At 39.9% G+C, this 26,611-nt stretch overlaps 1 protein-coding gene across 3 annotated transcripts in view; it reads left to right on the top strand.

Moving 5' to 3' along the window:
- The window catches only part of AEBP2 (AE binding protein 2), a 45,009-nt gene that overhangs the window by 1,120 nt on the left and 17,278 nt on the right, over positions 1-26,611 (top strand). For all 3 annotated transcript variants that reach the window (XR_006103924.1, XM_042466617.1, XM_042466616.1), the window contains exons 2-3: positions 17,751-17,958; positions 24,661-24,768. Coding sequence is in view for 2 of the 3 variants with exons in the window: in XM_042466617.1 (XP_042322551.1) it covers positions 17,751-17,958; positions 24,661-24,768 (316 nt within the window). In the remaining variant the exon portion in view is untranslated. The remainder of the gene's footprint in view (positions 1-17,750; positions 17,959-24,660; positions 24,769-26,611) is intronic.

Genomic DNA, 26,611 nt, shown 5'->3' with positions numbered 1-26,611 from the left:
GAACACACTCCTTCCATGGAGAGTGATGCAGCCTCCTTCCTTGGAGCTCTTTCAGCAGAGGCTGGGCAGCCATCTGTCCCTGGGGCTGCTTTGATGGAGAGTTCCTGCATGGCAAAAGGGGGCTGGACTGGATCAGGCCCTTCTTGGGGTCTCTTCCGACTCTATGATTCTGTGATTCCTTCCTCTCTCTCTCTCTCTCTTTCTTCCTCTTTCTCTCTTCCTTCTATCTCTTTCTCTCTTTCCCTGATTGTAATCTACATTTGTTGTTGTTGTTTTGTTCCTTCAAGTCATTTTAGACTTAGGGCAGCCCTGAGGTGGAGTGACCGGACGCCCTCTTTTTCCAGGACTCAAGACTTATACAAGCAGTTTGTTGCCATCTTTTCAGTCTGGACCCTCCTAAAATCCACCTCGTTGTTGCATGCCTTCAAGTCAGTTCCAACTTATGGCAACCTTAAGGGGACCCCGCCATGGGGCTTTCTTGGCAAGGTTTGTTAAGGAAGGCTTTCCCATGGGGCTGAGAGGATGCGACTTGGCCAAGGTCATGCAAGGTGACCAGATGCCCTCCTTTCCCAGGACGCATCCTTAATTTCAACCTTCTGTCCTACATTTTGCAGTGCCTTGCCCTCCGTTGCAGTTATAACACATCTGCTCCCCCATTGGGTTTCCATAGTGGAGCTGTGAATCGAACCCTGGCATCTGAAGTCTAGCCTAATCACTCCAGCCTCTATGCCATGCTGGCTCCCTAGAGTTACAGATCTGTAACTGCTCCTTATTCAGTTATACTACGTATTATATGATCATGGTGCTGCTATTGTTGTTGTTGTTGTGGGCCTTCAGGTCATGTATGACTTGTGGAGATCCTCCGGCCATGAACCTGTTGTGGGGTTTTCTTGGCAATATTTGTTCAGAGGAGGTTTTCCATCGCCTTCCTCTGAGGCTGAGAGAGTGTGACTTATTGCCCAAAGGTGGATTTCCATGGCCAAGCAGGGGATCACACTCTGGCCTCCACCGTTGTAGTCCAGCATTCAAACCGCTGCCGCGCTGGCTCTCCACCAAGGGAAAACATAGAGTACATTTAAGAGTTTGGGGTTTAATCATTTTCAAAGGTTCACTTTCTGCAGTGCTCAGGATTTTGGAGATTAGAAGAAAATTTCATTTGAGAGGGCAGAATACTTACTGTATTTCTCCAGAGATGTCATAGTGCAGCCATTAGGCTTCGCTGGCTCTATATACTGTAGACCCTTGGTATCTGCCGGGTTTGGTTCCAGCATCCCCTGTGGATACCCAAGTCTCATTAAACACAATGGCAGAATAAAATGATGTTCCTTATATAGAATGGGAAAATCAAGGCTTGCGATTTGGAATTTATACATTTTAAAAATATTTTCAACCCACAAATGCTTGAATCCGTGGATATGGAGAGCCAGCTGTGGAGGCCAGCACCAGAATGAGAGGTTGTGATTTTTATTTATGACTTCCCTTTCTGTCCCTTCTTTGTACCTCCAGGGAACGCAAGGCAACTTGCATAGCCTCTGTGATTTTTGTATCCCCACAACAAGTCTGTGAGGTAGGCAAAAAACAAAAATTCACAGAGAAAGGGATGACCCAAGGAGGCCCAGTGAATTTCACTCCTTAGTGGGGACTCTTGAGCTGTCTGTTAAATTTTCCTGGGTTGGAAACCATTGGGCGACCTTAGGCAAGTCACATGCTCTCAGCCTCAGGGGAAGTCAGTGGCAACCCCCCACTGAACAAATCTTGCCAAGAAAACCCTATGGTAAAATCAGGAACAACTCAGAGGCACAAAACAACACAAGACTTAGGTCTGCTCTTAGCTGCAGAAATAGTGCAGCTTGGCACCACTTTAAGAGCCATGGCTCAATGCTGTGGGATTTTGGGATTTGTAGTTCTGTGAAATGTTGAGGCTTACACTGTCAGAGAGCTCTGGTGCCACAACAAGCTACAAATTCCAGGATTCCATAGGATGGCAGCATGGCAGTAAAAGCCAGGCCAGACTGTGTTATTTCTGCCGTGCAGATTAGACTCTTACTTGATTTGGTCCCTCCTAAACAGTTGTCTCATCTTTATTCCAGGTTTAGTCAGTCTCCTGTCAGTGGGATGCAGTGGTTAGACTGGCGATTTGGGGCCTGAGAGACCCAGCTCCACTGAACTATGGAACTCATTATTTGCTTTTCCCATCAAGACTACTTCCTAGTGTTGGTAAAGTAGGAAGGAGGGGAGCCCTGTATGTTGCTTTGAGATATTAGGAGAAAGATAGGGTACAAACAGACAAGCACATAAATACCTTTCCAAAAGCTGGAATACTGTCACGGGGCAGCCTGACTTTGCAGGATTGTCAGTTCACCGGAAAATGACTGTTCCATCTTGTATGGATGAGATTCCCTTCCCACGCCATCCTCCAGGGATTTAGAGCCACCCTGAGGGATGGGTGCTGTAATCACTGCTTGCTGCCCCAAGGTGTGTTAGAGCCTGAAAGTTGATAAGATAGTAGGCTCCCTCTTCCGAATCATCCCAGCAACTACAAAGAGGGAAGGGTTTCCTTTCTTGCAGAATACTTAGGGAGGCATTTCTAGGTATTCCCATGTAGTCTGCTCTGATCTCAAAAGTATTGTCTGGGAGAAGTTTTTTTGGAAGGGGTTTTGGCTTTTTGTAGTTTATAGGATGATTTGGTTTGCTAATATGGTGGGCTCTCCACATTCACTGGAGTTAGGGGTGCTGGCCCCCGTGAAAATGGAAAAGTAGTAAATAATTTTGTAAAAAACTGAAGAGAACTTCTCCAGGAATCTCTAGGGCCTTTGGTGCAACTCTGTGGTCAACATCTACTAGAAGCTGACCATAGAATTGTGTTGGGGGACCTATAGATGCCTAGAGAAGCGTTCTCTCTAGCAATCCCTAGGTCCTCCAGCACATCTTCTTGCAGAAGGTACCACACTGTTGGACTGGAGAACCTCGAGATTCCTAGAAAGAACATATTAATAAAACTGGCGAATAATCAAATCTACAAAAGTCAAAGCGCAAATGTGGAGGGCCAGCTGTATAAGCAAAGTCTTTCCCTTCTTTGACTGTGTATTCCTGTATGGCAACTCTAGGAATGCAGGACTCTGTGATTCCTTTGCTAACAGCAAAATGACCCCTTCCTGGCTCAAGACTGATTGGTTTAGAATCGTGGTTCTCAACCTCTGGTCCTCCAGAAGTTTTTGACTTCATCTCCCAGATTCCCTCATCATTGGCCATCCTGGCAAAGGCTTTTGGGTGCTGAAGTCCAAAACAACTGGAGGATCAAAGTTTGAGAACCTCTAACTGAGATACTTGGCTTCTTATATCCTCTTCATCTCCCACTCCTCATTCGTTAAGATCCTATCTTCTTCCCATATCCTCATTTGCCAAAGGTAGCTGTTTTATCTCCAAATCATTTTACATGTTTATGGCTCTTCCAAGCGCTCCTTCAAAAGGCTGTTTAAGGGAGGGAGTAACTCTGTCCACTTCTGTTCTCAGTGAAAGGGAGCAGCAAATACTGTGTGTATGAGCCCTGTACCTAACAAGCATGGCTTGTAATATTTGGCAACAGAAGTAGGTTTATGCAGCTTCTGAAGACCCAGTTGTACTTTTAAACAAAAGGCTAAGTGTACTGTATTAAGAAAAGCTTATGTGGCATGACAAGCTTCTAGATAGCCATTGGTTCTTAGTTGTCTCATCTGTCATCTGTCCAACAATTGATTTTTATGGATTTTTTAAATCTGGTAGAATTCTGAGTATTTTTTTAATATCTAGAGTCTTTATTTATGTTAAAGTGGAGCAATATACAGACATAACAGTCAACTTATTTTTTAATTTTCACCTGTTTTGTATTAGTCATGATAAAGCAGCACAACCCTCTTAAGGGAATATTAATCAATTTCATTTTCTAAAAAAGAGCAAGTTGCAAGATTAAGCCTTTATTGAAACGACAGAATAATAGGAGACAGTGGCTGAGTAGAGGAAAAGTTGAAATTACAGATAAAAAATGGAATTTTATTGTTTTGCTGTATGTTTTAACAACATTCATCTTGGGTTTATTTAGAATAACTAGTTCTGAAGTACAAAGTATATCATGAAAAAATGGATCATTCCCTTGATTCTGCTTTGTAGAGCCCATTTAATGTAGAAAATCAATATGTATGATTGAATAAGGCAAAATTTAGTCATGGGATAATAAAATTCTTTTTAAGTTGTGCAGAAAAAATAGGAAAAAAACACACTTTACTAGCCATGCACACTGTTTTCCTTTAAAGATAATTTCCATTTTTATTTAGTGTTTGCTATTCATGTGTTAGTTTTGCTCATGTCTGGAGATTAAGGATATGTATGTGTATAGAATCTTAGTCAGAGTATATGAATATAAACCTGGTGGCTTACTTATGGCTGAAAAATGTCTGGTGTTGTCCTTCAGATTTCTCCACTACAGATATCTGTGCTGGAAAAGGTTACTGTGATTTGGCCCTTAGTATGAATTGACCATCCTTAGCCAGGTGTCCTCCAGATGTTTTTGACTACAACACCCATCATCACGAACTGCCCCAAATATGTGGAAGTCACGAGGTTGGGGGAAGCTGGTCTAAATCATAATGGAGTAGTAGCAGCTCTTTTGTGTATTATGGGCGGTTTACAGACTGCCCTTTTGGGGCGGCCTGTTCCCACCCCTTTCCCCGCTGGATCGGGGCCTCTGCTGCCACAGCGACAGCCTTTGAGGCCCTGATCCGCCGCTTTCCAGGCTGCGGGGAAGCAGCAGAAGGCCGCTTCTCTGCGGCCTGGAAAGGGGTGTCCTTGGGGCTTCATGCCCCAAGGACACCCAACAGCACCGGGGATGAAGAGAATGGTGCCACTCAGCCCCTTTCTCATTTGTGTCGCTGGCGCAGCCATATAAAGACTGCGCCCAGCGACACAAACCTGGAAGGAGCTCCATTTCAGAGCTCTTTCCAGCACCGCGGCACCAGAACGTCACTTCCGCACTGCTCTGTTTGGAGGCAGAGCGGTCGTGACGTCCCAATGGCGGTACCCATGTAGAATGAATGCCGCCCTTTCCTAGCCCAAGTACGTACCTAGTATGTACTTTTTGCGTGTCTGTAATGCGCCATTGTCTCTTTTTAATCACCATATTTTCTCTTCAGATGTGGCATCCTGGCTTTCTTTGCTACAACCGTTCCTCTATGAAGTAACTTTATAATCAGTGTATTCCTGCATGGCGGGGGGTTGGACTAGGTGGTCCTTGTGGTCTCCTCCACTTCTATGATTCTGTGTTCATTTTGGGGTTATTAAATTTTCTGCTTCAGCAGAATTGCCTCAGATGTAGTTTTGCAATTAATATAATATTCAGAAATGGTGTTGCTGGTGACTAGAGATCACATTATATTCTCTTAGCTGTGCTATTAGTTGATTTAATGAATGTTAATCCCAAACATATGAAAATGAGACAATTTAAGTTTCACCATTATTCTTTCTAATTATTTTCATTTCAGTTAATGTTAATATTGAAAATGGTTTACAAATCAGATTATAAATGTTGCATTGTCCCCTGCATCACATGGAATCAATAATTGCCTTTTGAAGTACTTAATGCTGTGTTTATCTAGATTCATCCATCCATTTTAAGATAATTTTTGGTTTGTGTACAGCAGCTACTAAATGGGCACTAAGTCTGTGATGAATTAAAATGGGTGCTAAGTTTATGATAAATTAAAATGGCTTGCTTGTTTAATGTGCTTAAGTTAGAAATTCACTAATTCATAAAATCGCATAGAATAAAGAACCACACAGCAAATGTTCACTGGGTTAGATTTGGGTTCAGTGCTGTCCCAGTTCATGCGACTTGCTTTAGTCCTTGTGATACATTTCAGGTATCTGACTTCTATTTAAGTGAAGTGTAACTTCTAGGGGAGCAACAATCTTGGGGAAAATGAAGTTATAATTTAGCAAGGAGGTCATTAAAAAGATTCAGAGTTTGAAAAATAATGAGAACCATCTAAGGATAAATGGACTGAAGTGATCCTCTCTTCGACTCACTTTATCTCTGGGTTCTCACTGAAACTTCATGGTTTGACTTGTGACTTTTCTTGTAGTGAACAGAAAAACATAACTTTGAAGAACTGAGCCCGAAATGACTAGCAGTTACCAGAATAATTTCCAAAATATATTTTACTGTCATTTCTGTAGGTATGATGAAAATGAGATAGAGAACCCATATTCTTTTTATCTCTACAGTAAGAATGGGTCATTTCTGTGGAAAAACTGGGAAGGGCCTTCCTCATCCAAGCACTTGTTGGGGGAAGCCACTATTTTCAGGCCTCAAGGGTGGTTTGGAGAGAATAATAATAATAATAATACTGTTTATTTATAGCCCGCTTTTCCAAAAGAGATCAAAGCGGGTTACAACAAGGGTTACAACAAGAATGGCCATATCTTCCCCCATACCACCACACTGTCCAAGTAGTTTTCCATTTATCTGATCGTTCATTTATTGTGATACCATGGTTTACTTCTCTGTATAGCATTGCATGTTGTAGTGGTTTGAGCCTTGGGGAGTACAGTTTTGGAGATCACGGTTCGATTCTTTACTCAGCCATGAGAACCCACTGGATGACTTTGGGCTAGTCACACATCCTCATCCTAGAAAACCTTGTGATAAGTTTATGTTAGGGTCACCATAAGTCAGAAATGACTTTAAGACACACAACAATAACAATGCGAGGAAAAAGGGGATCCTATAATATTTTTTTAAAAAATCAACAGACCCTTCAAAATTTGGTCCTGCAATGTACTTGTTTTTAACATGTTTAATGTTTAGTAAATTATGTCTCTCTTTTCAGTTTTTAAGCTTTAAACCAAAGAATTTACATTTCCACAGTATAATGGCACCATAGTGGATGGGAAAATTAGACAAATTCATGGAGGATCATGGAAGAAATCCAATATTTTACAAGCAGGCTTCTACATATTTATTTGTTAAATATATATTTATAAGTTCCTTTTATATTTATATGCATATTCCTGAGCAGAGACTTCCTAAAACTTAATCAACAGGCTTTTACTTTTCTTATCCTTGCAGTTTCCCACCCACCCTCCCCAAAACAAGCATGCTTTATGATTCCCAGCAATCTAGAATAGAGGTTGATGGTAGGCACAGATGGCAACTGGGCAGTGGGAGAATCTGTTTTGCTGACTGATATTACTCCCATTTGTGGAGAGATGCCATTGAATACAGCCCATGCAATTCCTGGAGTGAGAAGCAGTGTGCCTCTGTATGTCATTTGTTGATGAACAACTGTAAGAGATGAGCGTTGCTGTCATGTCCTGCCTGAGGAGGACTTCCCAGAGCCTACTCTGGAAAACATGATTTACTAGACCAGCCTTTTATCTAATAATTGTTATTTATTTACTTATTTTATTTATTAAAAAACATTTATATCCCACTCTGTATCCAGGGATCTCTGGACAGAATGCAATTATAACAGTTTAAAATGATTTTAAATTGTATGAGTTATTTACACAGACTAAATAGTTTGACAAGTTAAAACAAGACACTTTAGAATCAGTTATATTGGTTTAAGACAATTTGAAACCATATGCACATGCAAATTTGGATGAAATCAGTCATGCCTCAAAGGCCAAGTTTTTACTTGGTGCCTGAATGATATCAGTGTGGGCCTTTGTGAGGAGGAGAATATTCCAGAATCGGTGCTACAGAAGAATGTTCCTCTCCCACATCTTTCCACAGTGTATTGCTCCCACTGTTGAAACAGAGGAGCACATCTCAAAGATAGCTTAGTCCTTTGATAGTTTGCTTAGATTATAAATGTATACCTTGGGGAAATGGAAGGGGGGGAGGCACTGATGCAGGAAGGCAAGGCATTGCACTAGATGGCCCTTGTGGTCTCTTCCAGTTCTTTCATTCTATGTTCATTTTATGATGGGTAAGATCTCATTTTGAATGATGCAGACAGATTAATCAAAACATAGCAACAATCCGTAATTTGATGGAAACTGAGAGTGATCTGTTCTCTTCAGTTGTAAGGTATAAACGCTTCTAGTCTATAGCTCTGTGTGTATGAACAGATGGTTAGAAATTTAGGGGCTTTTTGGTGATGCATTTTTGAAACATGCTTGTAGAATACCTGAAAAACAAGTTTTATACTTTATTGAACTTAACAGTAGCATACAAAGCAGGTCAAAATGTATTGTATTCTGCTGTGAATAAGATAATGGTGGCACAGTAATAGACAGCTGCAGACCATTTACTCAATACTTTAAAATTTTGTCATTGCAGTCTTACAGCACTGTTCCTGGTATTTTGCTTTGTTAGCCATTCTTTCATTTAGAATTTTGGAGGTCAGATTTATTAGGTCAGGTTTTACATGATAATTTCCTTGCTTTGCTCATGACAGGTGTGTTTTTGTATTTTGCAAGAAGACTTAATGTGAGCCCTAGAATGTTCAAAATGTTGTTTGCAAGACTTACCTGATCTGGTTGTTTTCATTTCACATTTGCACATTGTTAGTTTTAGATAAAAAGTTTGCTGAAACATGTTGAATGGCTTTTGTTCATGTATTAAGTGAAGAAATTTTATTCCTTAGCTTTCTTGAGTTCCACCTGGAAATAAGGTTAGATAGCTAAGCAAGGCCAAACTTGGTTAGTACTTAAATGGGAGACTGCCATCAAATACAAGATTCTGTAGACAATGGGGCTCGACAGACTGCCCTGAATGGGTGTGCCGGAGCCACTCATTTTTGCTACTGAGGGAGGCAGCAGCCAAACCATGTGGCCTCCCTCCACAGCAAAAAGAACCCCCTGAAAGCAGGTTCCACGAGTGTGCTATTGGCGCACTGTTGCATGTTGATGACGCAAGCATGGTGCTGCACTGTGCAGCCGCGCTTGCATCATTCCAGCCCCCGTGTGGATGGGAGGGCACCATGATGGCTGTGTCGCCATGCTGTAGGGCTTGAAAGCGTGTGGTCGCTCCACAGTCCCGAGCCCTAAAATTGGCCCCAGGCCGCTGCTTTGTGGCAGTCTGTACCAGGCCTATATTTCAGAAGGAACCGACAAACCACCTCTGAGTATTCCTTGCTGAAGAAAACCCTCTAGATTTAATGGGGTCAACATATGTGGACAGGAGGCTTGAAGGTGAACGCGTGCACACACACACACATGTACATGCATGCACAGATGCATTTTAAAACATACAATGTATGCTACTTTATGGGTCAAGGCTCAGTATACCTGCTGGCCTCAGCTTGGGGAAGAGAAGGAATTGTGAAGTCCCTGAGGTTAAATTTCTTGTGTGTTTGACTGACCTGGGATAGCTAAATTGAAAGGTAGAAAATTTTGTATTTTCTAATTATAAGCAATGGACAACAGCCTGTGAAACTAGTAAGCAGTTTTGCTCCAGCCTTGCTTATAGTCACTTGCATGTACAGTGGACCCTTGTTATACACTGGGGTTTGGTTCCAAGATCCCCCGTGTATAACAAAATCCGTTTATGCTCAAGTCCCATTAAGTATAATGACATAGCAAAATGGTGTCCCTTATAAAAAATGGAAAATCAAGGTAAATTTATACTTTTTTGGAACATTTTCAAACCGTGTATGCTTGAATCCGTGTATAAAAAATCCGTGTATAAGAAGGGCCGACTGTACAGAGTATATAAAGCATAGGTGGGTAACTTGTGCATTCTTTATTTTAATGAAATGCAGCTTCTATCATCCCTTTTAAATGACTATGCTGACCAGGGCTGATTGGAATTGCAGCAGAAGAACATAAATTGTTCAACTCTGACAGACAGATTGTCTCTGTCAGGCTTAGACAATGTCTTAGTGCAATTTTGTAAGGGAGAATACTTCCCTAACTTCAGTTTAGATTGCTTTCTGATTTTTCAAGTTTTAGGTGATCATTTGAGCTGTGTTGAGCAGTGCTGCTGAGAGGTGGTCTCTGGACCAGTCTTGGTATGTAAATATTCAGCAGCTGGTCCATGGAGAGTTTTTAAGAAACAATGGGGAAATTGTGGTGAAGTCCACAGTTTATTAAGTCTCTGATGGAACATTAGAGAAAAACAGTTGCAGTCCATCACATTAGAGGATTTGAGAAGCAGTGCCCTAGTATTCATGAACTGTAGAGCTTGAGCCTTGGCAGTCAGCCTTTGAGAGTCCCCCCCCCCCCCCAATATAACTCTGGCTTACTTGGTAGGATGGGTCTTGAGGGTAATATCTTTTTAATTGGTTCAGATCTTTTCCTGATAGTGTGGTTTGAGAAGATAGTGTTGGAGGAGTTTTGCTTGACCCTTTAGCCTTTAGATTATTATGTCTGGCAAGATTTTGTTTCATCCAGTGATGTGTGTTTTCTACAAAAAGTAGAACTGAAAAACTTCCAGAGAATTTTCCAAGCTCCAATTAATGGTATTTGGTTAGCACTTTTGGTTTAAATGTACCGTATTTTCCAGCGTATAAGACGACTGGGCGTATAAGACAACCCCCCAACTTTTCCAGTTAAAATAAAGAGTTTGGGATATACTTGCCATATAAGACTACCCCTCTTCCAATGCACACCAAATAATTTTTTTTAAAAAAAACCATCAGATTTGATTACAATATGGTAATTTTAATTCAAATGCTTATGACATGCAGGTACTTAGCAGGAAAACTTGTTGTATACAAAGCCTGCTTGGATTGGTCAGCTCTCCCTGCCTGCCCAGCCCTCCCTGTCTCCAAGATTTTCTTCTACTGTACTTGTACTGTACCGCCCCTGCTGCTTTCATACGGTCACCACATACGGAGGGGATGCGGCCGCGGCCATTTTTGAGCTCCCCCCACCATATGCAGCGACCACAGATTCTCCACTCCGGCTCGGAAGTTTCAGCACCCATCCTTTAAGACGACGCCCAGTGTATAAAATGACTCCCGACTTTTGAGAAGATTTTCCTGGGTTAAAAAGTAGTCTTATATGCCAGAAAATACAGTAATATTCACACACAGAGCTTTATGGAGTTATTTTATTGGAATATTTGTTATGTAAACATGGCATATAAGTGGAATATTTAACAAAGAAATGACTAAACCCAAATGAATATTATTTTGTTAGGACACATACTGAAAGAACTGTATATGATATATCTTGCATCAACAGTTTGCCTTTCTTTTGCTGAAATATAGCTATAACACTTGCTCACTGATACTCTGTGCTGGTTACCAATGCCATTTCAAGTTGAGAAAAATTTAATTCAGTATGACTAGCTGAACATTGTGTTTCACTAAAGGATTGAACTAGCCAGAAACCAGCTGTTTTGTGAACAAAAAGAGGTTGTCTTATTCTTCAGTTTCCCCATAGGCAGCCTGAGTACTAGGGTTTGCCAGTGCTTGACGCCTTGGAAGTTAATTATAGAGATTCATTTCTAGTATTTAGGCCAGCAGCCATGATTGACTGCAGTGCAACAGTCCAGACAACTATGGATTAACTTAGATAAATATTTGCTTTGGACAGATATGTTTTATGGACAAATTTACATAGAAAAATGGGAATTTAGAAAGTTTTCCATCCCACATCTCTGATCTTGTCCTGTATTTTTGAATTCTATTTATAACTGGAAGAGGTTGCTTTTAGATTATGGCTGTGTTGTCAGTAAACAAATACAGCCCTCTGTATTTTCTATCTATTTTCAGGGAACCCGTGGATGTCCTGAACTAGTACTAACTAGTACTAATAGGTTACATCAGTGATTCCCAGTGGTTCTCCAGACCTTTTGGACGTCATCTCCCAGAATTCCTGATTGTTGACCAACTGGCTAGGGCTTCTGAGAGTCCAGACACCTGGAGGACCAACGTTTGGGAAACACTGAGTTATATGAAGGCTAACCAATTGAGATGTAATCTAAACAAGACTAGGGTGCTCCTGTGTTGTAGAGTCTGGGGATAGGGGTTTGCTTCTCCTGATGTAGGATTTCAGTTTGTTCTTGAGACAGCAAGGCCCCTTGAAAGGTAAGGTTCACACTTTGCATGCTCTTTTGAGCCTGTCCTTGCTTTTGCAATGTTGCATAGTGGCCATGAACAGGGGCAATTTTGATTTTGAAATGCTTTCAGAAACTTCACCTCATCCTAAATACAGCAGCTAGTGTTCTCATGGGAGCATGCATGAATATAGTAAGTAGTATTGATTTCTAGTGTGTGGGGGGCAGTTTATAATGCTGGTTGTTGCTTGTAAAGTGCTAAGTAACTTTGATTCAAGGGATTTGAAAGGCCACTTGCCTGAATCCCAAGATCTGATGGGAAAGCACTAGTCTGCATCTTGATGTGTGCAGATGCTAATTTAGTCTGGATTCATGGAGTGCCTTTTCTCTGTCACTCTTGAAGGAAGTTTGCTTGACCCCTCCATTTTTACTTCCTGCCATCAGGTGAAAACAGGTTTGTTCAGGTGGGCTATTAATTAATTTACTCCTTCAAGCTGAATAATATTTTAAATTTCTGTAACACTATTTCTGTGTTCAAGTTTTGATAGTGTGATGATGTTAGTAACGTTGAGTGTTTCTCTGGTAAATGCAGAGAGGAGATATCAATTACCCAATACCCCCCCCCCCAAATCCTGTGTTTCTGGTAAACAGACTGGATGCCTCTGGGGAGACATTTATTAAAAGAGTTGAGCCATTTGATCCTTTTTTGGACAGCATTCTTTTTGCCATGTGAAATTATCATGAGAAGTTCATTTTATTATAGGTCATAAATATTCTTCCTTCTACCTTCTTTGTGCGCATTAGTGGAGTGACATTTGAGCAAACATCTTAAACATTTTCTTATGTCTTTGAGTCCCTTCTGGGAGAAAGGCAGCGTACAAATGAAATAAATAAAGAAATAGATAAATAAATAAAATATGTACCCTGTTTTAACTTCAGAATAAAAGTGGCTGGTTGCCCTTTTTTTATTGAAGCAGTGAAAGTGCAATAGTACTTATAACTTAAGAAACAAGTCCCTGGTTCCAACCCTTTAAAAAGGTAAAAAATCTTAGAATGTGAATTTCTATACAGCTGGCAATAAAATGACAAAGAGTCAGCTAAAGTCTGCAAACCTTGATGTACTCCCCCCCCTTTTTTTTTTTTTTTTTTTTTTTTTAGGTAGTGGTGCATTTGATACTGGATGCTGAATCACTGCAATGCATTAGCAAATTAGGATGGTCTCCAAAAGTGAGAGCAGCCACTACTGTACTTTTTCTAACTGGAAACCAGGAAATTGTCATTGATGAGTAAAAGAATGTCCATTAGTGTTTTTTAATGTGTGCCTTCAAGTTCTTTCCAACTTATGACAACCATATCACAGGTTTTATTGGCAAGATTTGTTCAGAGGGAGGGTTGCCTTTGCCTTCCTTTGAGGCTGAGAGTGTCTGGCCCAAGGTCACCTATCAGGTTTCATGGTGGAGCCTGGATTTGAACACTGGTCTATAGAATCCTAGTCCAATGCTCAAACCACTATGGCACACTGACTCTCAAATGGCAATTTTCTCTGGATACATTTCTTTTGAGTCCTTCAAGCTCATTCTTATCCTATGCATAGGGGACAGTGATTTCAGTGGAAATGCAAAATAACATAATATTCAATAATTCCCCCTAAGGAAAGTGTACTCTTGAAGAAACATACTCCCTGCTAGTAGACATCATTAAACCAAAAATTGGAGTAGTTGAACCTCCTTCTGCTTTCCAGAGATCTGGGTGGGGAGCATAGTGCAATTAGAATATGCCTGGAGTTGGACTGGGAAATGTACTTATTGAGCATTCTTAACACTCATTTGCAAGTTTCTGATGTTTTATAAATCCTAGTTTTTAAAATATACTTAAACTCTTCTATTTAAAAAAACCCCACACATGGTAGTTGTCTGTATTTATCTTCTCTAAACTGGCAAGCTAGTGTTCTTGTTACCAAACAGTTGTATGCGTTCGTAGTGTGGGATTTGCATTTCCTAAATAAGCTCCTATTGATCACATCTAGCCTTCCTGTTGACCTCCAAGGCCACTGGTGTAATGGTCCATCTGTTAGATCTGAATAGTGCCTGAGGAAAGGTAGCCCCTAGTCAAGCTCTTCAGGAGGGCAGTTTTTACAGCAGAACAAAAGTATCTTAAGTTGCTCAGGGTTCCTGTACATTTTTGTTCCATAATATTTTCTTTGTGCTTTCCTAGCAGCATCTAGTTAACAAAAGCTACAGTTCAGGTTTTGTATGCCATTACTGGCTGAGTTTGCCCTTCCAGTTTTAATGAAGGTACTACCAGTGCATTTTTAGGTAGCAGGACTATTCATTAAACTTACCAAAAGGGATTACAAGAAATAATGATGAAACCAGCTCCCATGGAGGCCTGAACTCTGTGTGCTTAGGAGTACATGTTTTAATGATGTGAAATGACAATTAAAGTCACAATAATACAGGATGATTGCCAATTTTGTTTCTCTTTTTTTGTTAAGAGCTTCTTGGAATTCACCCATTTCTTTATAAAAATGATAGAAGAAATGTGAGATTAAAAACCAATTAAATGTGGGAAGAGACAAAAATGATAGATTTCACCATCCAATTGGAGGTCTTCAGAGACCTTTGTTCAGAAAAGGCTAGCTTTGAATCCACTGCATTCAGCAGTGTTTGCAGTACTGGAATAGTTTGCCCCCCCCAACACACTACCACCCATATGACACAGGTTACAGCTATTTGATTTGTATGCAGTATACAATATAAAACATTTTATAAATTTAATTCAAATTTATAAAGCTCTGCTGAGAGGCTTACAATGTTAAATAAACCAATGAGGAGAGGAAAGAGGCTGGGAAAGACAGTAGTTCTTCATGCAGTACAATCCTGAATGAGTTTTGGAAAGAAGCCCTAAGTAGTAGCACTTACTGTTTAGACTCATGTCATAAACATATCATCTTAAGCGTCCAAAGTGATGGTTTGTTACTTAAAGAAGTGCTTGTTAAAATGAATGCCTATATTAGACGCTAAAATATCACTGCCTCCAAAATTTAAGGTCATAAAAAGTTTTTTAAAAAATAGAATTCTGGTTTTATAGGAATTTGGCATTCTAAATTGACAAATGGCCTTGGATTTGCTCCATCACATATAGTTTTATCACAACATGCTTTGACATTTCTATCCTGTAATATGTGATTGCATGAAATCATCCTGCAAAGAATAAGAAAAGGGATTAAAGTTTTCAGAATGCTTTAGTTCGCTGATATGAAACACAAAAATCTGTTCAAAACCACTGGAACATCAACATCCACACTTAATCAAGACCAGGGGTAGGCAACCTTTTTGAGCCGGGGGCCGGGTTGCTGTCCCTCAGACAACTGGGGGGCCGAAGCCAAAAAATAAATAATTAAATAATTTTTAAAAAAAATTAAATATATAAATAAACCAGGACAAATGTAGGACAAAATTTTCAAATGGAAGACACTTTTTTAAAAAAATTGGAGGACACGTGAAAAAAATTGCTGATTTTTTAAAAAATGTTAATATAAATGCATGTTTCTGAGGCTTCTATAGACAATTGCCCCCCAAAGGCCCCAGCGGCAATCGGTGGCAGGACCAGGCCGGGGGCCGGTCCCAAGGCCTTGCTGGGCCGCATCCGGCCCGCGGGCCGCAGGTTGCCTACCCCTGATCAAGACTAAGTAAGATCTGAATTAATAAAATAATGGATTTGTGAAAGAACTGTGTGTGGTATGACATTTTAATTGTTTTTTTTAATTCAGTGCCCAAAATTACATTAAAAACAAATTCAGTATTGAAAAAGGGGTTTTTTTTTTTATTCCAGGCCTGTGTATAGTTAAAGTGCCGATGTGCATTGTAGTGGTTTGAGCATTGGACTGTCCAGTCAGTCTGGAGAACAAGATTCAAATTTCTGCTCAGCCATGGAAACCTACTGGGTGACCTTGGGTAGGTCATACTCTCTCAGCCTCAGAGAAAGATACCCCCCTCCCCTGAACAAATCTTTCCAAGAAAACCCCATAATAGGATCGCTGTAAGTCAGAAATGACTTGAAGGCACACAAGAACAACAACAAAATAGTTAAGTTTCCTTTAAACCTAAGATTTTTTTTTGGTGCTGGAAAAAATATATTTGAACAAAGAATTATTTGATACTTATCTATAGATTTATTTTAACTTTCTTTTTGGGGGGGATTAATTAGGAGTATTTTCGAATTTACATATAGTTTTCTTCTAGGGAGAAATGAAATTAAGTGTACATTATTAGAAGATTTGCACCCAAGCCTTTGAGTGATTGTAGCTTGTACTGGTTAAGTTCTTGACCAAAGATTTTGTCATCATTAACAATGTGATAACAAGTATACCAGTTTTAAGCACAATATGTGTATTAGTATGCCTTGGGTATTATTATGCTTGCAGCTTGTACTGGTATTGCTTCCTCTGAAGGACCACATTGTTTGCTTGGACACACCATTGTTCCTTGGAGACTGATGTGGCTGAGAGTATTGTACTTTTTCCCACGTTGTCTGGTACACAAGCTACCTCTCTTTCATCAGATTGTCCACATGATCCACACCTTAATTACCACTTAATTAGAATACTGCAGTGAACCCTATGTGAAATCCATGTGGAAAATGCAGCTATCAGATTGCTGGCTGGTATAGAATATATTACAAAATAAAGTGGTGGGTTGAAAAGTGATTAACAAATATATTTCATAAGTAAGTATCTGTTTGCATCTGAGTAGCTTGTTACTCAAAAAGGTGGAGGGACGTGGGGTCCCCACCACCTGTGTCAGCGTTTCCTTAAACATTGGGGGAATTGCTTAACTCAAAGGAGGCCTGCAAAAGGTTGGGTAGCCTAAGGGAGCATTTTCACTTGTATATGCCAGTTCTAACTGCAGGAGGATTCCATGGTTGGTGAATAAAGAAGGATTTTAGATGGTCCTGCTGTATATATAAAAACTCAGATCCCCAAATATTGCACAAAACACATTTTCTTTATAAAACAAATTAAGAAATATAGTTAGAGTTACTGAAAAAAAATGAGAAAGAGGGTTTAGGTAATTACAGACCATTTTGCTTAGCAAATATTCCAGATAATTTAATGAAAAATATTATGAGAATAAAATTAGCAACCATTTTAGCAAAATATCCATTGCTGGAGAAAAATATGTATATCTGATGTTTCTGATGGTTTCTCATGATACTTTCCCACGTAAACTTGGTTGGGATAAGATGGCTGATTGTTTTCTAGGTTAGTAATTGTTTAAATGATAGGAACCATACATAGAGAACGAATAAAGAGGGAGTTCACATACTGTACTCTTTTTTTACTCAGATGAAAAGTTGTCCTATACTTTTCTGCACAAAGTATTGTCTGAAATCTGACACATAGTATTATCCTGTCCAGGCTGAGTCTTTTAACATGCTGTACCCCACCTCGAGGAGAGGCAGAAAAGAAATAAAATGTATTATTATCATTATGTAAAATTATTCTATGTTCAACATTATAAAAAACGGTTTCAGACACAAGATCTTTCATTAGTTTTGGCCTGTATTAAATCAGAACCAAATTTAAAGTTCACCAGTGTTTGCCTCCTGATATGTGTGCATCAGTCACACTTGTTAAGTTGCAGCAAATGTTGGAATTTGGGCATTGTCAGTGAAGTTACAGTAAACCTTTATTTGAAATTGATACCTTTACTGGAAATATAAGAAGGCTGATTATTAATAATTTCCTCTTCACCTTTTATTGTAGCATAAGCAGTACCATAATGGATGTAGACAGTACAATTTCCAGTGGACGGTCAACTCCAGTTATGATGAATGGACAAGGAGTTACTGCTTCGTCTGCAAAAAGTATTGCTTATAACTGCTGTTGGGACCAGTGCCATGCTTGCTTCAACTCCAGCCCAGATCTCGCAGATCACATTCGCTCCATACATGTAGATGGCCAGCGAGGAGGGGTTTGTTGATTTACTTATTGTTGTTCTATGGTGTCTGCATTATGTATGTTGAAAATAAACTACTGCTGCTGCTAAATTAAATGTCAAAATCTTTACTGATAAGAGCTGCCTTACTCTACTACATGTGTAATTGTTGGAATAATTAAAATATATTTAGACCAGGGATGGGAATTGTGCCACGTGCAGCCTTTTTTGGTGTATGTGTGTCCCAGTGTGGCTCTTGGGACCGCTGCTAACACCCTCAAAGTTGTGATACCTCCCCAAAGAAACTTAGTCAAAGAAGTGGACTTTCAGTTGAAAAAGCATCTTTGAATGGTAAGAAACCCTTTTGTGGCACCATAACAAATTGTTTCAGTGGGCTCTCCATCCTAAAACATTCAAATAGCCATATCCAAGCTAGCCCAGGAGGCAACTGGAAGTGATGTGTTGTTACTACTGGTCACCTAAAATGGCAGCTGAAATGACACTATCCTCTGGAGCTCCAGAGGAGGAGAAAAATTCAGCTTCAGAGCCTGCCCACCCTGAGTTAGCCAAATTAATGTTCAAAACCAGGTGCCTAAAATAGACAACATGTACACACTATAGAAGATGATGAAAAGTGAAAATAACAGTTATTGTCCACATTCAGTTAATCAGGGTTAGCTACAACAGGATATTGGAACCACAGGGTTGCTTTAGAAGCTGCATGAAGAAGGTGAACCAGAAGGAAGAGGTGACTCCAAGGCATTTTGAGGGTTAGGGGCAATGAGGAAGGAAGAACAGAGACTTGAGAGTGCTAAATTGGACAGGCAGAAGTTACAAGTGTCAGGACATAAGAGTGCAACTATGTGTAGAGAGAAAAGTTATGGAGAGTTTGAAGATAGCACAAAGAATCTTTACTGGACCTGGGAATAGACAAGAAGCCACTTCCCACAAGCAGAGAATCACAGTGTGAAATGTGTGTACAATATATATAGAACAGATAATAAAATAGCCACATGTTCTCCAAGTTGAGTAATATTTGTGCTGTATTAAATGTGGAGATGAGTCTCTTAGTGACTATCAAATGAGTTCTGAAGCTGTGACTTTTTGATGAATGGCCTTATTTCAAAGTAAGCTTTTACAAAACTAGAAATGTATAAAAGTTAATATCTGCTACCTATTATAACATATTTTATTTGAACTGATAGCACAGTATTTGTTCCCTTCAGATCTCATATAATAATGTTTACTCTAAGAACACATAGGCGGGTTACACACCGCCATGAAAGTACGCGCGGAGCACGTACTAGGGTTAGGGAGGTGCGGTGCTTCCGCACCTCCCTAACCCTAATACGTGCTCTGCGCATAAAAAATGACGGTGGCCGTTCCAGACGGCCGCCGCCATGAGGACGTCACGGCTGTGCCGCCTCTATACGGGGCGGCGCGGAGGTGACGTCCTCGCTCTGCGCCAGGGCACCTAGGGCGCCCTTAGCGTGAACCAGGAAGGAGCTCCGTTTCGGAGCTCCTTCCTGGCTTGTGGCGCCGCTTTGCTTCGCTGGGCGCAGCCTTCAGACGGCTGCGCCCAGTGAAGCAAGGGAGAAAGGGGCCAAGCGGCCCCTTTCTCCCCCTCCCTGCCGCCGCGGGGTGTCCTTGGGGCTTGAAGCAGCCTGGAAAGCGGCGGATCGGTGCCTCAGCGGCTGCCGTTCTAGCCGCTGAGGCCCCGATACACCGGGGAAAGGGGCAGGTACAGACCGCCCCAAATAGGCGGTCTGCAACCCGCCAAAGTCTTTTATATTGTTAAATAATACTGATCCTTACTTGCTTCCATGTCTTATAATTAGTACTAAGCAATCTTAAAATGTAGCATCCTGAGAGTATTACTTTAGAGAAATATTTTTTGTCAGAAGCGATTGAGAGATTTACATGTGTTTAAGTGAGACACTCTTTTGTTTCTGCGGTTACCTCCTTGTACATGCCCATGCTCTAGGTTTTGTTAATCTGATGAATGAACCTGCTGCTTTATGCAATGAATAAAAAACATGTTGTGCAGGATATTATCCATTGCTCCACTACCTGCCCTACATAACTACAATGCTGCAAACTAAAGGGAGTGGTGGTGGCACTTGTTGAAACTTTAGAAAAAGATAAAACCATTTCTTACTGACATTGGTTAAAACTTATCCTAGTAGATCAGAGTGTCACTTTAGAACTAAATCATATGAGTTGTTCAACTTACTTGCATGCATTTTAATGCTTACAGTTTAATTTTAAGAACAATGTTTTAAGAAAAGTTATATCAATGAGTGTTTTGGCTCATGTATTTGTTATTAAGGAACAAATATATATTAGCTAAACCAGTTCTCAGAGTGATACCTCATTGGACTCGTATTTCAGCAGGCAGTATTCCTTTTACATATTTTACTAATGCCATGTTCAGTGCTCTCATTATATTACTGGATACAGAAAGTCAAGACTGTGTGTAACAGCAACTCAGTTGCAGAACCCGCTCCAGATGGAAGTCAGGCTGACTTCATCTCCACTGGGCCTCTGGCAGTTGGCCAACATGAAGTTGTTCCAAATGCTCTTTGATCCTTAAACCCAGTTTAAAGTTGGCTTTTGGAATTGAAGGTTGGCTTTTAAAAGTTCTTTAAAAAAACTTTTGATCTGTTTTTATAGAATGCTTCTATCTGATGTGAATTTCCTTGGAAGCCCTGATGAGTTGAGGGGCAATAAATATATTCCAGATGCAGTACAGAGAATTAAAAGCCAAGGCAACCCCTGCCTGTCAGCTCACAGCCTTATAGAATACTGCAGAAGTAACGGGGAGGGAAGAGCATAACAAGACAATTTAGTCTTGACATTAAATAGTCTCAGGTACACATGCTTATTCAGCAGCTCTTAGCAGCCAGAGCCCATTCCCCTTCAGATCTGCAAGTGTCAAAGAGTGCATATTGAAGTGGAGCGTTTTTTTCAGGGAAGGAAGGGAAAACAAGCTCCCTACAGCTGTCTCCATTTCTGGTAAATGTCCTGACTGTTGGCCAAGTTGGCTACAGCTTCTGGGACCTGAAGTCTAGAACACCTGGAGGACCAAAGTTTGGGAACCACCGGGCTAGAATGTGCTTGCCTTCAGTTTTGTAGTCCCAAGGCAACATACCCACATACATTTTAATACTTTACTTTGGGAAGTGCCATTTGAGGGCTATAAACAACCTTTTTTGTGGGCCATTATAAATTAGATCACACTTCATATAATAAATTGAATTTGTATGCATTATATTTTGAGTTTACATTTTTTACTCCATAGTACAGTATATACTCAACTATAAGTCAAGAAATTTATGCCCCAAAATCGACCCTACAACCCTACAGTGGTTTCTTCTTTTACACGGGGATCTGTTCCGGACCCTCCCCCCGCGTAAAAGAAATTCTGCCTATGCTTGAGTCCCATTAGAAGTAATGTGGCTCATGCTTGTGGTGGTGTGATGGCGGCAGCACTCGCGTGCCACAGGCGCACACACCATTGCTCCTTGTGGCACGTAGCACCATTTCTTTCAGCGCTGCCTGAAACAAGCAAGCAAAACATGTTTTCTCTCTCTCTGTCTCTCTCTGTATGTGTGTCTGTGTGAAAGAGGTCCCAGTCAAATCTGCAAGGCTTCTCTTCCCAGGGAAGAAATTCCCTATTTAACTCCACTTGCTCCCCTCCCCAGTCCGATCTGTAAAGCTTCTCTTTTCAGGGAAAAAACTCCATTTAACACCACTTCCTTTCCTTCCTAACCCCATTTGCAAGCCTTCTCTTTCCATCAAAGAAACACCCCTTTCAACTCCACTTGCTTCCCTTCTCAATCTGATGTTAAAACCTTTCCTCCAGCACCTTGGAATCGGTGTTAGGTGGTCAGGAATGGTCCAGAGAAGGAGGGATGGAAGTGGTATTTTCCCTTTTCCATCCTTTGTTATAGCCCCCTAAGTTTTACCCTCAACTTATCCATGATTTTGACCTTGAAACTTTTCCTCTACTTATACAGGAGGTTGATATACAGGGGTATTTACAGTATTCAGTTCATGCAGGTTTCCAAAAGTGTTTTCTAAAAATCTATGCCTGGCCTTTGAGCGTTCTTACATACTGTATTTGTTAAATGATGTATGGTGCTCACAAACTTCTAATTCATGTCAAATCCTAATCATGGTGATTTCCAGGTGTTGAATGACTTTCACCATGTGGTCCCTTAATGTTAAAAAAGTGAGCACTTGTAATTTCATCGAGAAGGTTGCAATCTGTGTTTGGACTATACAACAGTTATACAGAATGGCAGTGCATTTGAGAAAATTGTGACAATTTGCTGGAATGTGGGGAAGAAGGAGGCAACAAGTACTGCCTGCTGGTGACTTGCATTCATTTCCCATTTGTTGGCTTTTTCTTGTGCAGTTCATATAACAATGATTATAGTTACTGTTTCATGTGGTCTATAGATTCCTTATGGGCTTATACTTCTCAGCCAAAGGAGTATGTTGTAGCCACAGTTGCAGAAGGCAGCAAATATAGGCTTTGCTCCCTTGCTGAATTCTGTTTATGCTTGAAAGGAGTTAGCCATCACCTCCCCTTCCAATATGAGCAGAAGACTTGTGGGATAATTTCCAAACTTCTCAAAAAACAAGAACATGAGATAAAGGGATATGAACAGCAGCAGAACCTGGAATTGTTGATTCTGTTTTGAAACTGGTTGTGCTCCTTTTAAAGTAGTTCTTGCTACTGTTTGCACTGGCTGTTTAGATTTTTGTTCTGTAACTTTGGCACTCCTGGGCGACGTATGTTTTTAACATCCTAGCACATGAGGAAAACTAAATTGAAAAACACATTAGAAATGTAATAGACATTTCGGATGCTCATCATCAGATCCAGAATATTTTAAAAACAGAAGTTTCTTTATGATGCAAGATTGCATAATGTTGGCCAACAGGTAGACAGCAGATGAGAGGTACCACACATTAAAAATGCTAGCTAGTCACAGATCATGTGATGAGTCAAAGAAAGCGTAAAAGAAGGAAAAGAGCAGTTCCTTTAAATTATTTATTTGTCTTCCAGCTGTCTCTAATATATTGTGCTATTAAGAAAATAGAAAATGCCATACGTGGTCAGATCAACCAACAGGTTTACAAGTACTTTCGGGGGGGGGGGGGGTACAGTTCATTTGTGCTAGTGGTATCTGTCCATAGATTTTTTCCACCCTAGCATCTTCAAGTGAAATGGTTACTATTGGTACATTATTTTGTTTGTCCCTAATAATCAGTACTGGGTCTCTGTGTGCTGAACATATTGAATAATTTCAGCATGCCTTCCTATGTTTTTGATTCTTCACAGAATTCTCTGGCCATGAGTTCCATAACTTGGCCATCTTTATAGTATTTGCTCATTCGGGTGGTGATCCTTAACAGCATCTGTCAGTTTTTCCAGTGTGAACATCTACCATTCATTTCCATGTCATCTTCCCCCCACAACAGTTATACCCTTATTGTCATAGTAACCATTCTTTCCCAGAAACATTTCTCTAACACTGTGCTCTGGATTAGTTCCTTGGATTGCAGCTGTTAACCTTTTAAACAGGAACTTTACAAGTATCTGTAAACTCTGGGGATTCTCTGCCATATGATGCTCATTTCTGTTTTCATTACTTACCTGAAATTAATCTCTTCCATTAAGTGAGGGTATTTGCATGATGATGATGATGATGATGATGATGATGATGTATTTATATCCCACCCAATCACATGGAATCTGGGCAGGTTACAACAATAGAGGAGTACAATATAATACAACACAATTCAATATCAAAAGAATACATTAGAAATAAATAAGGGTCATAATTAATCCCTCCCCACCCCAGCACAACTCCACTCAACTAATATTAAATAAATTAAAACAAAATACAAACATATAATACTAAAATAAAAAGGAAGAAAGTATGAAAAAAAAGAAAAAAATACAAATTACAAAATGCATAACATATAATACTAAAATAAAAAGAAAGTATAAAAATACAAAATACATAACATAATAATAGTTAAAGTATAACATAGCATATAATCAGCTAACAATAATCGACTCTAGCTATAAGGGGAAATACACACACACACACACACACACACACACACACACAATATCAAGCAACAATAATGCAGTTATAATAAGGACTATAGTCCATGTACCCCCACAGAGGAATTTGCTTATTGCTGGCATGATGTCAGCAGTGAGTGCCACATTTCAACTGTGAAATGTGTAAAACAAAGGTTTGCATTTTTCCCCCCTAACAGAATCTGTCTTATTTTGGTATGTTAAAATTGAATTATAGTGGTAGAAATAATAAAAGAAACAGTGGTACCTCGGGATACGAAATACCCAGGTTACGAATTTTTCGGGATACGAAAAAATCCCATAGGGAATTATTGTTTCGGGTTACGAAAGTTTTTTCGGGTTACGAAAAAACTCCGGCGCTATTTTAAATGGAGCCGCGGCGGAGCCGCGGCTTTTTCCCCATTAGCACCTATGGCATTTCGGCTTACAAAGGCTTTTCGGGTTACGAAAGCGGCCGCGGAACGAATTAATTTCGTAACCCGAGGCACCACTGTATCACTCTTCACTCGAGGGTCTCCTTAGCTGAGCTAAGAATGTACCACTTTTTTTACCAGTGAAAATATGCAATAGGTGAGCATTCTCTCCACCCTAAGCACAATGCTCTCTCTTTCTAGGTATTTGTTTGCTTATGGAAAGGCTGCAAAGTCTACAATACACCATCAACAAGTCAGAGTTGGTTACAGCGGCATATGCTTACACACAGTGGTGACAAACCTTTTAAGGTAAGAGAGCTTATATTACAGTATAGATAACTTCCATCAGATCACCAGAATTCCTGGCCAACAATGCCTCTAACTTAACACGATTAAATTTGATTTGTTCATGACTGCTTCTATATTGTTCTCTCTCTCTCTCTCTAATGTATAAACAGGTGATACAATAAAAAGTTAAATATAATAAAACAGAATTAAAGGAAATGAAAATACAATGGGGCAGACTGACAATTTTAAACCTGTGGGTATATGGGAAAAAATGTATCAGTCACAACTCTGTAGGGTATTGTCTAATCAGGACATGTTCCTTAAAAAGAAGGGTTTTTCACTTAATAAGTAGAAGATAACTGCGGGGAGAGACTCCACTGCTGATAAGATGGATGCAGGTAAACATTACAGGGATATTCTTTGGTTATTTGGATCCCATGTCATGTAGAACACTAGCAACTTGAATAGGATAAAGAAGCAAACAAGATAATCCCCTTAGAACTGATGTGACATGATTCCATCTGGCTTCACCTATTAATATTTTAGCAGTGTACATTCGTTCAAGCATCTGAATTATTTTCAGGCACAGCCCCATAAAGAACACACTAGAGAGGTCTGGATGGAGTGTTAGCAGAGCATTTTATCCATCAAGTTGGCAAACCAGCTGAAACTGTTCAAAGTCACCTCCAGTTGGCCTCCAGTGACAAGCCAGATCCACCATTATTGCCAAGATATGCACACATTTCTCATGTGTGCCTACATAGTAGTCATAGTGTGTGCCTTCAGGTTGCCTGTTGATTTACGGCAATCCTATGAATTTGATAATGTTTTCTTGGACGAGGAATATTCAGAGATGATTTGCCATTGCCTTCCTCTGAAGCACAGCCTACAGCACCTTGTATTCCTTGGCAGTCCCTTTTTCAGTTTCTAACCAGGAAGAAATATACCTACTTACTGTACTTTTAAAAACTTTCCTTTGTATTTTCTTTTCTTTTATATTCTTTTATAAGTCAGTTTTGAAGATGGTATGTCACTTTTTAACCTTCAGTTTTAGCAACTTGGTTCTCTTTGGGTCACACATATCTATTTTAAAGGCTCAAGTTTTGAAAAAATATAACCAGGGTTTATAGATCTTTCTGGGCTCCACATTTCATGCATGCGCTGAAGCTCTATAGTGCTACCTGTGGATCTGGCCCTGCATATGAAACAGGTTGTGTGTAGAAAAATGGTATTTTAAAGTTCTTGGATTTCAAGTTCTTACCTTGCAATAACATTTTCTACTGTCATAAGTACTAGTGCATACCATAGTCATTATCAGCACAGTAACATGGTGCTACTGTTTTAGCCAACCCAAGTGCTGCAGCCATCACAGTAATCTGATCAACTTTTAGGTTAATCTGCATTTTAAATTTAGAACTTGATCAGAAGAGTGAAATCTGAATTAAATTGAAGTCTACTATTTGTTTGAAATATTGACAGTTCTAAATCTTATGCATGTAAAATGTACTTAAAAGTGGAAGTTCGTGAGAGGTAAGCCCAGAACTTTTATCCTCTGCAGCTCGATGATATTTGAGGGTAGCAAACAACATCATATGCATGAAGAGATGAAGATCTTTTACTCTTTTTGCCCATATGCTACTCTGGGTAATATTTACATATTTGATGTTGGGACAGGCCCACACTAGTAGTTTGGAAGACTTGGCCCATGTAATTACACACTGCTCCAGGATATGTGTGAAATAATATAATAGTTTCTTTGAAAGTCAGTTCCTTAACCTGGAGAACAAGTATTTAGTATTTATCTGCATGGAATACTTAGAAATAGCCTTTGTGAAATATTCAAAAGAACTGTTTCATACATTTT

Source organism: Sceloporus undulatus, chromosome 5 (assembly GCF_019175285.1).
Source record: "Sceloporus undulatus isolate JIND9_A2432 ecotype Alabama chromosome 5, SceUnd_v1.1, whole genome shotgun sequence".
Lineage (NCBI taxonomy): Eukaryota > Metazoa > Chordata > Lepidosauria > Squamata > Phrynosomatidae > Sceloporus > Sceloporus undulatus.
The sequence above is the reverse complement of the archived record's forward strand: the minus strand, read 5'-3'. Positions and strand labels throughout refer to the sequence as shown.